This window comes from Dermacentor silvarum, chromosome 3 (assembly GCF_013339745.2).
Source record: "Dermacentor silvarum isolate Dsil-2018 chromosome 3, BIME_Dsil_1.4, whole genome shotgun sequence".
Taxonomy (NCBI): Eukaryota; Metazoa; Arthropoda; class Arachnida; order Ixodida; family Ixodidae; genus Dermacentor; species Dermacentor silvarum.
In genome coordinates, this window is record NC_051156.1 from 2697305 (window position 1) to 2712510 (window position 15206).

The 15206-nt window shown below is 47.7% G+C and overlaps 1 protein-coding gene across 1 annotated transcript in view; it reads left to right on the plus strand.

Moving 5' to 3' along the window:
* Nucleotides 1-6097: 6097 nt before the first annotated feature.
* LOC119445279 (glutathione S-transferase D7) overlaps nt 6098-15206 on the plus strand; it is a 30581-nt gene continuing 21472 nt past the window's right edge. The window contains exons 1-2 of the mRNA XM_037709594.2: nt 6098-6258; nt 9340-9436. Of these exons, the coding sequence (XP_037565522.1) occupies nt 6215-6258; nt 9340-9436 (141 nt within the window). The 5' untranslated portion in view covers nt 6098-6214. The remainder of the gene's footprint in view (nt 6259-9339; nt 9437-15206) is intronic.

Genomic DNA, 15206 nt, shown 5'->3' on the forward strand with positions numbered 1-15206 from the left:
AGGAAGTATCCAGTACTCATTCATAGCATATTCATCTACAATACCGCTGGTTTCTTCACAGACTCCGCTTAGTCACCAGCAAAAACTAAGCAGTTAGCATTCTTGGGTATGCAAGCCACTTGCATCACAAAATATAAAGCTATTTCCTTCGTGCAATCTAGAAATTCCTGATATTGACAACACTGCCTACAGATACAAATCAAGGCTGCTAGAAATTTGCATTCACAGCATTAGTGCTCAGGCGCATCCACATTTCAGGACAGCACAGTATGTCTTGACGTATATAACTATTATGATGTTCCCTATATTACCCTCACCGATAGAAGCATCTTCAAAAGTGCCGTAACAACTTTTGCAACAAACGACACATGTACGAAGCAGAAAGGTCGGTGTGATAGGGCTTCTCTCTCGGGGTACTACGTAAGAAAACGCGATCGGCAACACTTATGCACAGTTCACTTCTTAGCATACGCACATCACATAAAACGAGCACATTTACGCCTAGTACCACTGCGACACATATATATCCCGATTTGTAGCTTGCGAACACTTCGTAACAGCAACAAGAGAGCTCGAACCGGCTCGAACGTCGCGGTCACCGCGGCGCATCCCAGGCGGCAAAACGGCTCACGCAGTATAGCACACGAGGAATGACAGCGATAACGAGGAAACAAATCTTATGGCTACTGATCTTGTCATCACTTCTAAAGGTTGTAAAGGACTGGCGTTCACCACTTCGCGGCAACAAACTGCATACACAGAACACATACAAGTCGCGTACGCTGTGTGCCGATCGGACACTTTTCACTTCGCCACGCCCTGAATATGTGTTGTATACTCAGAATACACGGGTATGTGATGGCCTTCTCGTTTGCAATTCACACGCGAAGCACGGCACAAGAAATCACGAAGTCGACGGCTTGAAATATTTCTTCCGACGCTCGCGCAAACACAACACACTTCCTCCGCTCCGTCTGATTCTGTCGGCGATCGCCCGCACTGATGAAGCCTGGGAGGGTACACCGGCTTGCTGCCTTCAACGACTATCTTCGTGGGTGCTGGATAACTCTAGTAAGAATCACAAGAACGAGCAAAATAGACTGTTTCTGACGCGGCTGTAGCCTAGGCCTCGCGTCACCGCTTCGCTTCGCTTCGAGCAAGCGCCATGTTTGCCGTGATGATGTCCTACGCCGTCCGCCTCGTACCAGCCAATGAGAGACGAGCAGGCATGCGGATGGCAAAGTTGCGTCCGCCCGTCCAGGCGATCGGACGGGCTTCCGCCCTGCTCCACATGCTGCGGAGCGGGCGTGCGGATTGAGCGCGTATGGGCCCTTAGTGTCTTGGGCAGCCAGTCGAGTCGCACACTTTAAGAAGATCAATAATATATTTAATCGGCTCCATTTTTAGATTGTTTATATCCTCGCACCAGAGCCTCCGTTGGAGTGCGCTAAGACTACCAAAGCGCTCACAGTGGCTGCTTGTTGGGGTGATGATGCAGTACTTCGCTTTACCGCTCTTATACTTACTGTGTAGCTCCCCTTGAGGAGCAGAGTTGCGAATCTGATTGAACGCGCTGCTCGAGCCCCTATTTGCCAAATCTCGTCACGTGCGCAAAAAACAGCCTTTTGAGGGAAAGCCAACTTCACAGCTGCACCTGCTCGTAGAGTGTCTATGGCCTGCACTGTCGCCCTCTGCGCCACCGTCGTCGTGAGCATCTCTGCGCTGCCGCCCGCCGCGCCAACGAGTATGCGGAATGAAGGAGCAAGCACACTCGGCAGCTGAGCCGAGCCGAATCCTGCATTCAAGAGGAGAGGCTTTTCTGCTTAACTTCGGATCACTTTGCAATCTTTATGAAAGCATGAGCTAGCAGGACAGGGTCTACTACCTTCGCACTGCACCAAGTTTTTGCGGTGTCAAAGCTGGTTTGGCTTCTTTTCTGCTCTGCGCATCTCTGCTCCCATAGGGAGCTTATACAGTAAGTCTAACCGCTCCTAGATGGCGGCGCCATCACTATCAAGAAAGGATATTTTACGCGTTTGCGCTGGACGTCATATCCTTTTCAGGAAGTTGAACGTGGACCTCGGCATAAAACACGTAAGTATTAAATTTCACAGGCCTGCGTGGCATACCCAGCTCAGTCACAGCGTAAGCTTCAGGAGCCGCTCCATAGGAGCTCCATTTTCGGCAGAGCGTACCAGAGGATCTTTGAGGCGAAGTTTCTTTGTGTCGTTTATACGAGAACAATCTGAATTTCTCGCCCGGCGTCGGCAGCTATCTACGGATTGTTCTGCTCTCTGCAGTACGGTCTGCTGAGCCCGACGTTGCCTGGTTTTAGCCGCGCGCGGAGCTCTATGATTCGCTTCTTCAGCAGCAGTTCGTACCTTGCGAGGAGGCGCCTTAAAGTATACCGAACAGTAAACACAGGTATCGAGGCTTCGAGGCGTACAAGTCACATCCCTTGAGTTGTGGCACGACATGATGCTGTTGATGATAATTTATTGGCATTCCCTTTAATACAGGGTACTCACAAAGAGTCTCCTAGCCTGTTTGATTTAACCAGATCCAGCTACATGCAACTGCTAGATGTCGCGACACCTGATGGAATACAACGCAAATCCAATGTGAAGTGCGTACGTATCAAGGCTACACGGCGTGCATCTCACATTGCGTGGCAAGTGGCACGATACGATGTTAAAGATGATGATGATTTATTGGTATTCCCTTTGAAACGGGGTGGTGACAAACATTCACGTAGCCTTCTTGATTCAATTATGTATACCAGACATGTTTTTCATTCTAGCATTTTTTATACATTTCCTTAATCTTCTTTTTCTCCTCGAGACAATCCAACCATTTCATTGGCCAATCCCCCATAGTGGGTAGGATGCGACGTAGACCGGCGATGGACACCGGCGGCGGCGGCGGACAACATCGCTAGCCAAAATGGCTATTGGAATGGGCCCATACCAGCTGACGCTGTAAAAGCGCTTTAAAGGGCGCCTCACCAGGCCACATAACAAATTTTGGTTACACGCTGAAAGTTGTTTGGGGCCCTCTAAGGAGTGTTCCACCGCAATACTTTTTTTTTCAAATTTGTCCATTTATAGCAGCGATAGAAATATTTGATGCGCCGTAAATTCAAAATTTCAGGAGGCGAACTTCGCCACCTACGTAGACAGCCTCTCCACTTTCCCCCGGCTGGCCTTCTCAAGCGAAATTCCTTCCATACGTTCTCCCATACCGGAGCCGGAAGATCGCATGACGGATAAGTCACAACCCAGCCTTTTTTTTTTTTTTCTCGCACGTTAGTGCTGAGTGACGCAGTTCCGGCGACGGTTTCGCGCTCGAGCATGCGCGCTCTGCGCGAGAACACCTCCTTAGCGGTATAAGTATATGCCACAAACACGGGTACTGAGGCAGAGGCAAGTGGATCAAAGAGTACGATCGCGCATTGGAATCCTGGAGAAAATGGCACATAGTTTCGTTTCCGGCACGCGCGACTGTACCACGTTGTAACCAGTTGACAAAACGGAAGTACATCCCTCTTGCTACTGGCACCGAGTAAAACAAAGACTCCCAGACATTCGGTTTGCAGGTTTTATTATTTCTCTTAACTTTAAATCGCCTATTGAAGTTGCAGATGAAACAAATAACTGATGTTGCCTCGAATAATTCTCGAAGTCGCGTGTCACTGTGAGTGACATCATCATCATCATCATCATCATCATCAGCCTATCTTTATGTCCACTGCATGCAGGAGGAAGGCCTCTCCCTATACGATCGCCAATTACCCGTCTTGCGCTAGCTGGTTCCAATTTGTACCTGCAAATTTCCTAATTTGAGTAAAATCGCAGCACTAAAATTTACGTACCCACACTGCTGCGATTGACGTCGACTCTCCGGCTGGGAGCGCGGCGCCCGCGAGGAGAAGCGCGCACGGCTTTTGGTTTGAAACTTGAGCTCTTGCGTGCAGTGGTGTACTACTTTGCAGACGCAATCATTAGCGCGCATTGTACGCACTGCGCTGTCAGCTCAATATGGCCACACCTGGTGAGCGGCCCTTTAAAAGGTCACTAATTAATAAATTCATTTAGTTGATTGTACATTTCCATTTACATACATTGCGCGCAAGTAGCCTCCGCTTCTTGGGTCATAAAACGTCGTATGCAGTGTATTCCGGCTATGATGCATCATTTTTAAAGAGCCATTCTACGCGAACATAACCAAGCGCATACTGTTCAAAGTCGAGTGTAGCAGCCGCCAGTAAATGTTTTGTTCATGCCATTCAATTTAATAATTGCAATTAGGTAATATTTTAATTGCTTCTCTGAAGGGCGTGCTGTCAATCAAGCATTTGTAGAAAATTGAAAGAAACTTATAACTGGAATGTTTTCAGCTACACACTTTTCGCCCGTTAACATTTTCCCGCTGAGAAAGAAAGCCTGCGAAAAATGAAAAATGTCGCGTGACTAACCGTCCGCGCACATCAAAAAGCATCATCCTAAAACAAGCTCTGGACACAAGAGTTAGTGGGTGATCTGTAGCGCCGCGGCCGCGACTGTGCGATGCATTGCCGCTGCTGCGGGACGAGCGCCGGCATTTCTGCTAACTGCTATGGAGCTTGTTTGAGGACGCTGCTGTTTGATGCGGCCGGATGGTCAGTCCGGCAATATCTCAGTTTCTTGCAGACAAAATCTACCTCGCTGAGAACATGCGAGCTTTAAGTTTCTTTCAATTTACTATAAAGTCTTCTTTGACAGCACGGCATTGAAAGCGGCAATTAAAGATTAGCTAACAGTAAATAATTGTAGAAGAAGAGCGATGGAACAAAACATGTTAGGCCTAACGTTAAGAGACAGGAATAGAGTGGTGTGGATCAGAGAGCAAACGTGGATAGCCGATATTCTAATTGAGATTAAGAGAAAAAAAATGGAGCTGGGCAGGACATGTAATGCCTAGGATGGACAACCGGTGGGCCGTTAGAGTTACAGAATTGATACCAAGAGAAGGGAAGCGCAATCGAGGACGGCAGAGAACTAGGTTGGGTGATGAACTTAGGAAATTCGCAGGTGCAAGTTGGAATCAGCTAGCGCAAGACAGGGGTAATTGGAGATCGCAGGGAGAGGCCTTCGTCCTGCAGTAGACATAAATATAGCCTGATGATGATGACGAAATAATTGTAAAATTTACTGGCATGAACCAAACACTATACTGGAGGATGCTGTATTTTACTGTGAGCAAAATGCGCTTGGGTATCTTCGCGTCGAATGACCCGCATTTTTTAATACTATGATACACGATAGCTGAGACACCCTGTATATAGTATTCCTACTCTACAAGCAATGCTGCGTATACCGTATACGACGGACTCTACGAGTAGGTGCTTCCTCTAGATGCTCCTTATATTCTCTGTATTATGCTGTGGGAATAGCGGACTACACGCAGGAAAAGTCCAAAAAAGTCGCATACACATTGCCAGAGCGGGGCTTTAGTTCCTGTATGCACACACCGTGACGAGAGCGGAGCAAGTTATTCCGGTCGAAAACAAACATTGCTTTGTGATCACGCGTTTGCGAATGCCACTATGGACATATTTGCGTATCGGTAAATGGCAGACGGCTCCTGCCACACGTCGTGACCATCTCCTCGCACAATAAACTTCCATATCTCCTCGTTGCACTCCGTGTACACACTGTTTCATTTGGTCTCTCTGAATGAAAGGAAAATGGACAGCAAGAATAGGAAATGCACAAAACGCGGCATCTAAAATTAATTCAAATATCATGCATCCCTGCTCTACAGAAATTAGTTGCTCGAACCGACGTTTGCGAAACGTCGTGAGCACCCCCTTATCACAGTACAAAGCGCGACTTGAATGCACAAAATTCCCTACATGTGGTGACAGCGCTGTTTACGTTTTGGAGCCTTTCCACTGCGTGCCACACGCCCGCACGAGCCGGCTTTTGTCTGCAGACCAGATCGCTGACGATAACAGCGCCGCCGAGGCCCCTTCCTATCGTCGACATGCCCGGATGCAACTGCCGAGAGAAGGCGACATCCTGTTCCGGACCCTGTGCTCTCCTTGGGCATATGATACGTTGCTTCGTCGCAACGGCACGCGCAGTACAACTCGAAGCCGCCGCATTACTCCTGCCACTGCCTCAACCGAAACCAGTCTACACGTGAGCGAAGCGGTTGCGGCCATTGATCAACCATGTCCATCGTGCTGTACCAGCTGAACGCTAGTCCGCCGTGCAGGTAAGCATATCCCCAAACCAGCGCAGCCGCGAAATTGACTGCTTTAGCTTTCGCGAAGTGAGAAAGAGAAAAGACGCAGATTATCAAGCTACAAACATGGGTAGTTTACTCAGAAGCGAAATACAAGTACTGATGTTCGGGTAAGAGTATAAACGTTGCGGTTATGATCAAGATAGCCAGCCCATAAACGTTACGGTTATGATCGAGATAGCCAGCCCATCGAAGGGCTGGCTATCTTGATCATAAAATAAACTCCAGTGACTAAGGAATGTAGAAAATACGATACATACAAAAGTAGAAGCAAGTTGAAAGGGGGAAATGAATAGATGAACATCAGTTACCTCAGCCATCACCTTCTGTTCAATATACATAGTCTAGAGCGAAATGTATGGAGGACATGCGGCGTACCAATCACGGCGTTACCAGTATGAGGTCGTGTTATAAAAGCATGTGCTGGTGCATTAAAATACCATTCAGAAAATATAATATAGTTATAAACGGTGCAATAAAATACGCGACCATAAGTTGTGATAAACAGTGGCCAAACAAAAGTGGCCTGAAGTCCGCGTTACGACAAGGGGCGACGAGCCTGCTTTTCTCAAAACGCTGGTACCCACAGCATGCCTTCTTTGACCAATATTGATCATATAAAGTCTCGGCGTTCCTGCGAACCCTTTGTCTTTTTGAGACGTCAGTGGCAAATATTACATGTAGATGGTAAACGGGAGACACATTTTCACCAGCAGGCCGCGCAGAATACTGCTTTTACCGTAAAAGTGGTTTTTCTCGATGTCCCCCTCATGATTCCGTTGCACGGGAAGTGTGTCAACCCCCGGCATCGCTCAACACCAGACAGGATACATAATGTCAGTGAACGCATATAACCAACTGTGCTACCCCTGCACATGCGGCGATTACGAGCTGAGTTCGCTGCGAAATTAGGCAACGAAAGAACGAACGGTACCCAAGTATCATCGCTGCAACAAATGTACGCTTTCAAGAGCATGATTCTTTAATAAACCGATTTCATTCGATCCGCTTTTTCTGTCGTTGTAAAGTAAATAGCTATCTTTCTTTTCTTTCTTTCAATTTTCGAACTCGATCCGGCGCGTTCGTCGCCGAACACCAACTAGCGTTTTCAGACACACGCGCTGTTGTACAAGAACATTTTGCCTGGAGTCTAAAAGGTTACACGCTGTGGCCGGTGGTAGCAATGTGTCACATGTCTTCACAGAGAAATACTTTCTTGCCACTTTTGGGACTCAGTGGGAAGAGCTTCTGCGGTAACGCAATTTGGTTCAGAAAGCACACTACATAATGTTTGCAGAGCATAGTGGCAGAGTCGTACCAACGCTCATTGCACTAATTGCATTACCTTCGCTTGTTTATTGGTATCCTGAATCTTAATTTATGCCTGCCCTACAGCCCCGTTCCTCTTCTTGGCAATTTGGTATTTTATTCTGTAGCTACTTGAAGTATTCTTGCTCTATTAATGAGAGACTAACGTAGAAATCTTGAAGTCTTAGATAAAATATGCAGCAAAGTGGAATGAGCAAGATTTCTATTTTATGGTGCCACTTTGCAATGTTTTTGGTAGAAGAGAATTTTGACATCAGGCCCTAAATACAACAGGAACGAACAACGTTCCACGACAGAGTCTTACGTTGCTGCCATGGAAAAAACAGAAGGAAGGAAAGTATGCATTTCCACAAGTGTGCCACATATGAGTACCTTTTCTGGTAGCGCAAACAGAAAAAACTTCGTATGTAGCATAACACCACAAAGTCACCACAGTGCGCTGTCACACAATGTAACCAAGACGTCGATGATCAGCAGACTCTTAGTGGTTAGCATTTAGCCAAACGTTGGGGCATAGTGGCTAGACTGGCTGGGACGAAACGAATCGTAACACGGCTGAGGACTAATATATGTCGAAGTGTCAACGTTTTCAAGGCACTCATTGAAACCAACGAAGCCATCTTTTTCTAGCCTCATTTGAAAAATGACTAGTAGCAGCTCTAAAACTTAGTCGGATTTTGGAGTCCTAAAAGAGAGCAATAAACGGGCGTCTGTGGCACCCTAAGTTTCGATATATCTATGATTGCGCGTTGAAATTCTATGATAAATGTCTTGAAATAGCTACAATTTTAAAGATTATAAAGGGAACTGTAATGCATTAAAATGTCACCGCTGCAGCACCATGCCAACCATGTGCTCATGTATTTTCAAACACAAAGAATCAGAAATTTTTAAGAAACCCTACATAACTACGCACAAGGTACTCATAAAACAGTTAAACACTCGTTTTTGTTACTTCTCTTGTGAAACTTACGTTTAGTGGCAAAGTATCTCCACCTTACCCAGCAACTGTGCAGAAATATTACGTTCGCAACGAGCATAGTCTTTATATAAAAATCCGTATTCTTAAGAAAAAAAAAGAACGGCTTATCAGTGTCCAAATGAAAGCGTGCAGGTCTTCCAGTGAGCGAACATTCTGTGGTTGTAATGTTGTTAGTGATAAACTGCCATATCCAATAATCCGGTATGAAAAATATAGGATCCCATATAAAAACCCTGTTTTTCTCCGTACCTCATATGATGTTATTGGATATAGGAGTTATGGGGAATACGTTTTTTTTGTTTTTTTTTTGTTTTTTTTTTAGTAGGGAAGGCACGATAAGTGTTGTACTCTCCGTATTTTGCTTCTCTTCTCTAGGTTTGGTGAAGAGCAGAAGGAGAGGGAGTGCGCCCAGTTACGTTTCTTTCTCCTCGGCGTGCCTGTTAAGTGGGAAGACCGTCTGCGTACGGCGGTCTCTTTCTCGAACACGCGCCAACATCGGTGAACTGCGTCATTTTGTGTCCATACGGAGACATCAACGAAAACAAGGTGTTAGCAGAACCCATCGGCTCACTGCGTCGATGCCGTGAATGCGGCTTCAGAAAGTTAGAAAAGATGACGAGTAGGAAAATTTGCACGTGTATGCCATGTTTTTGATTACACCTACGCAGACAAAACGAGCGTTGGTGTTAGCGTCAGCTACGTGCACATATCTTATGCAACTGACTTTTTTGAGCTTGCAGGGCTGTTCGAATTGTCGCCAGGTTGGTTGGTATCGTGCTTGAGCTGAAAGACGTCAACGTCCTGGCCAAAGAACAGATGGAAGATTCTTTTCTCAAGGTAAGCTGGCTTCGTTTTGCAGTTCCTTGAAAATAACTCACGGCTTTTCTTTAGTGAACATGAGCAATGGCACGCCTCTTGAAATTCTAGTGTCAATCACCATAATAAAAAAGAAGGAAGGTGTGTCATTTTGCACAAGTGCCTGTTATAGGGACATCTTCACTCCGGAGCCTTCCACTACGGCATGCCTCATAATCAGGACTGGTTTTGGCACGTAAAAGCCTAGAATCATTCAACTGCATTTGTGGTGGCGATGTACTGTATTTTTTACTGGCCCTCAGTCTCCCGTTAAGTGTAATCATGTTGCAACGAAGGCAATTTAGCATACATTTGAAGGTTGAAGAGAATGAGCGCCATATCGTTTTAAGAAAACAATGCCCACTTTACGCAAGCGCGCCACAATGACACTTCTTTTTCGCTTACACGGACTGGGAAGGAATGCGTGCATTGAGATCAGCATCAGCTGTCAACGTGCCATGTGTGGTGCGCCCTACAGGGCCTGAGGTGTCGTAAAGAAGCAGACATCGGGCAGTACAAGGCGGAAAGCAGGTGCGACAATAACAATAACAAGTGCGTCCGAAAGCTGACAAGGGGTAGAGCGAAAGCGAATAACGACGTGTCCTTGTTCTCATAGGGGGAAATCTCCTCGCCAGCAATGATGACGCCACAGGTATCCATCGTCAGTTGACAGGTCCCGCGTACATCGCACAAGTATTCAGCAACAACACTAACAACACACAGATACCCGTGAAGCGCAGAACCTGCAAAGCCGTCACAGGGTATTCGCCACTCAGTCAAAAGGGAACAGCAAAAAATATCGCTGGCGATTTAGCGGTAAATGCGACATAAATGCATTAACATTACCTGGTGCATCTTTTTGGTCCCGGATCCATGATTTAAACCACGTTCACCACATTCCAAAGTGTTGTTCAAGAGCTCACTTGACACACGTCCCTCTTCGAGGAGCAAAGGGCAACTGATGGTGGTCTGCTTGCATATATAGTACACATTCTTTCATTTTGGGGACACTCCTAATGCAACGCATTAAAACGAGAATTCAATATACGAAATAAACCCCCAGAAGACGAGGGGCTAGTGACCTAAACGGGGAGCGATCGTTCGGCACCAAAATAGAATTAAAATGCGGTAAGTGTGGCGCCAGATGAACGCGTGACTTCAAGACAGTTCTGACTCCGCCAAGAGAGCGTATACGAAACAGAAGGAATTAGAACATGAAGGTTAAGCTGCTGTCCGAAATCCCTAGAGTAAGAGCAGTCTTCGGGTGCTGCTTATTGTTTTATAATGATTAAACAATTAACACAGCTGTAATAGTAGCGTTGTGTCTTCGTCTTAAAGTGCAATAACGGTAAGCTATTCCAATAATTTTATGTTCCATTCCTGCCAATAGCCCTCCACGATTGGTCAAAAATGTTTCGGGCCACCCCTACTTCACTTCTCTGTCACGCGATGTCACAAAAACCGCGATAACTCCTCAAATGATATGACGCGCAAACACTAATTATTCATGAGTAGACCGAAAACAGCAAGAGCAATTCTTTCCGATCCTACACTTTGTTCGTGTTTAGCCCCGCACTAGCGATGAAAACATTTCGAGCTGTGCCCACTTCGCCCCTCTGTCTCACGACATCGCTAAACTGCAAGAACGGGTACGTAATGGGGATGTGTAAGCACTAAACATACATTTGTATACCGAACAAAACAGTTTTTTGTATTGTTTATTATTATTTTTTAATAACCAGAGACTGTTCTGTTCAGAAAGAAATAGACGATGGCTGCCGGTGATCGCTGTAGCACAGTAGCACTCGTTAATACCCGGGAGAATTAATTTTTGTTGTAAACATTTTTGCGCGGCATTATAACGCCGTCGAGCGCTCCGTTGCACGCGGCCCGTATTTTCGACCATCCACCGCAAGCTAAGCAAGGGGAAACCGAGGAATTCGAGACGCGTTCAACACGCTCCTGAATGGGTTATCTCTTTTCACTGCGCTAGCTCAGCCACACCGAACACTCTCCACATCTGCCGGCTCTGCGTGCCTTGTCAGTCAATAAGATAAGAAACAAAGTTATGTAGACCTATGAAATGCTATAAGTTTGCCATTTTATTCCTGAGTCTTTGGCGTAAAGGGAACTGGCGCGCATGCGCTCTCGCGTACACGTGCTAAGCAATGGGAAGAATCCTATGTAGGTTTGTGTTTGATTTCTTCTAACTTATTTTAAATGTACCGGCCGCTTCTTGGCCAGCACCCCATTGTGGGTATGAGTCACACTATGGAAATCATAATCATAAACACCTGATAATCATCCCCAAAAGCTAGCTGGCGTTGGCATAATATGCACTTCTGCTTTTTTTTTTTTTTTTTTTTGAGGGTGGGGGGGGGTTATTCCTGCGTGGCCGAGAGAACGCAGCGCAGGGCCGACTGTGTCCCCGACGCAGATGGCTTTCAAGATGCAGCGGCCAGCTCTTCGTGGCTTAGTTCGCGGTGATACGAGACGCAGCACTAAGGACAATGCGCTAAGTGCCGGGCTTCCTCATGCAAGCGTTTTGACAGCGAGTTTTCGCGGTCATCGAGAGAGGTGTGTTCATGTTTGCTTGTGCGCGCGTGACACCATGCTTGTTCATTGAGTTAGTATGCCCATGTTTAGAAGTTGATACGGCCGATAAAACAACTATCCTGACGTCCTATAGCTCTCCACTAATTTGCTCTCGCAATCGGCGCTTCGCCTTTCGGGTGAAACTCCGACTTTTTTATGTACATTAATTTCCTTATAGCGATTGCCGAGGTAAAACTTATAACTCAGGCTAGAGCTGTCGCGGACAAGGAACGCGCGGATAACAGGCTTCTGAGAGCGAAGGTGACATGGAGTCGCGGCGACGCCCTGACGCAACACCTGGCACGCAAGCGCGGCAGCAGGTGTTGCCTTTCGTCCTGTCTGCTCCATCGAGGCGCGCTGGTGCCGCGGCGTCGCAGCCAATGCGAACTCCGTCGAGGCGAGATCGCGATGTGGCGTCACAACGAATGGTAATTTAGGTGCCGTTTGCCACAGACACGGGACGACGGCTTTTTCACTCAACGAGCCACCTGACGCTTTCGCATCAAAATTGTGGCAGGTAGCGCGAAGAGGAAGCCATCGCGGCCAAGATTTACATAATACGGTCAGCCAAGGTTTCGACGGTTCTTGGGAGCGTCAGGTAGACGTGGCCACTCAGGCCGAGCGCGCTAGTGAGTTGTTATTGTTGTTGTCCATCTCGACTGTGACTCGTACCCACGATGTTGTTGTTGTTGCCTATCACGTATGTGGCTCCTACCCACGATGGGGGATTGACCAAGATATGGGTGATGGTTCTTCTCTTGCGCTACATGGTGAGTGAGTCGTCTTCACCGGCTCTGGAAGGGACAGTCGCGTCGCTACAAAGCTCCCCCGTAGCGCGATTGAAATATATACAACAAGCACGCAAAGAGGAAATGAGACTGCCAGCATATGCCGGGTGTCCCAGCTAACGTTCGCCAAGTTTTTATTAAAAAGAAGAATGACTCGCCATTCCGGTCCTGCGAAAGGAGATGAACAGCAAAGCTGTTGAAAACCACCACTACACCTGCTGAGGGGGTATGTGCGATGCTTTATTGTTCAATTCCTCATCCGGTGCATTATTCAGTCACAGCAGAATGTGAACGTTCGGACTTCCCCTAAGCTGGGATTCCAAGGTAATACGACCAGCGGTAGCGCACCGCCGCTGGTCATATTGCCATTTCTTTTCCGTTTGCTGCTCGCCGCGCATTCGCGCTGATCCTAAGGAGTCCTAACTATGCGTTGCCTATCCATAGCGGGGCTGCAGGAAGAGTTGCAAAGGCTGGTTCTTTTACATATGAAAACAGTGTTATCACTCTCCACGTCGCAAGCTGCCGTCGCCGCAACAGCTTTCGCAACAGTAATCTTTAACGGGAGACGTATGCGGGGAGCACTACGTGTTTCGCATTGTTAACAGGAGCACCTTGTCAATTATGTGGTTTGGATGCTTTGTTTTGTGCTTCCTCTTTAATGAAGCCACTGCTGTGGCGTATTTTGTATGCGTGATACCACAGAATGTCTGTATTTACCGTGTCAATCACTGAAGGCTCTTTTGCGTGCGTGTGACGACGACCTACTGGAGGCTAACAGCTTCGCTATAAAATACACGATGCAAGATACAATTATAAAACCTATGGTGTTCGTTCATCACACGTCAGACAACTGAACACAGCAAGTCTTAAAGGCGTATCTTGCATCGTTTTTTTTATTCCTTTTTCTCAAAACAGCCATGCTACGTTAGGTGGGTCGCCCATATACATGAGTGGCAATTTGTACACTCCATTGAGAAGTCCAGGTAAAATCCATGTTGGGACAAAGGGAACAAAGAGCCCTCGGGTGGTCATGCATGGTGGAGAGTGTGGCAGTGGACCAGTGTTGCACGAAAGAATCTCGCAAGGAGCGGGAAGGAGACAGCCGCCTCTGCCACAGGTTAGATTTGTAGCAGTGCACTGCAGAGGGCTGCGTCGGAAAGACGATGTATCCACAAGAAGCGCATTGTCCTCTGAGCAGAGGACGTCGTCTTGCGTTGTCAATGTCTGCGCGCCCAGTGTGGCGCAACTCGGCGAACATAGTTGAGGCGTAATGGCCAGTTCTTTGCGCGTGCCGAGGGAAGAAGCCGTTGAGGGGAACGGCGCTTCCAGTGAAGACGGTGTCGTCGAAAGACATGCGATGGTGGCAGTGGTGAAATGCGAGTCTCGCTGTGCATTGTTGCCCTTGCAGATTCATGCTGCGTCGCCATTTCAGGTGCGGGTACAGTTGTGCAGGGCGGCATATCGTGGCGACCATTAATACCAGACCTTGCTCTCGGAATAACCTGGTCAGTCCTGCTGCTGCTCATTTGTTGCGTAATTTGCCAGGGCTTTCGTCAGAGGGGCTACGGAAAGCAGATGGTGTCTTCATTGATAATGTGGGGTTCACGCAATCTGAGAGAGGTCTACCAAGATGCAGCCTGGTTGAAGTCGGAGCTCTAAAAGTAGACCGTCTGGCAGCTCGTGACTTGCGTACACTGTAGATAGCGCAAGTGTTTGTTCACTCACGTTGTTGACGTAGAAGTGATTCTCGAGCTGTAGAAACCAGATGGCCGAGCTGCTATTGCAAAACATTGGTAGGCCAGGCTTTCGTGGGAGGTACGAGCACACTGGATCGGGAGGCTCGCCTGCTGCTTGCGGCAAAATCTCGGACACCGGTAGCATCAGGGTTGAGGTGGTCGCTGATGGCATCGCAAAGGTTGTGCCTGTGGCTTCGCCGTGCCAGCGAGAGTGGAATTCGAGCCTACTGGAGCCTGTGAGATAGCCTCTGAATCGGTAATGAGTCAGGTGCCCCGGAACGGAAGCTGGATCGCTTGCGGTAATTTCCAAGGAAGGAGAGCTGCGGGCCCTAAAGTAGCCGAAAGCGCTTGCGTTTCGCCTAGGGAATTCCTGGGGAAGAGTCGTCGCACAGCTGCCTTTGAGATGCGGAGGAGGCTCACGAACCGGGTAGAGGTTTTATGCTGGGGTCGGCACGTACTTGACGATCGGCACGAGTGAACGCAGGCGATCTGTGATCAGGCGCGGAATGACGCGAAAGTTCAGATGTCGAGAGCTGTTGTGAAGGAGCGTAAGCTGGAGGAGCCTCAGCGCTCGAGGTGGCGTAGGGAGCAAGGCCGGCGGCCCGCAAGTCCTCGTAGAAGTCGCGACCGGGG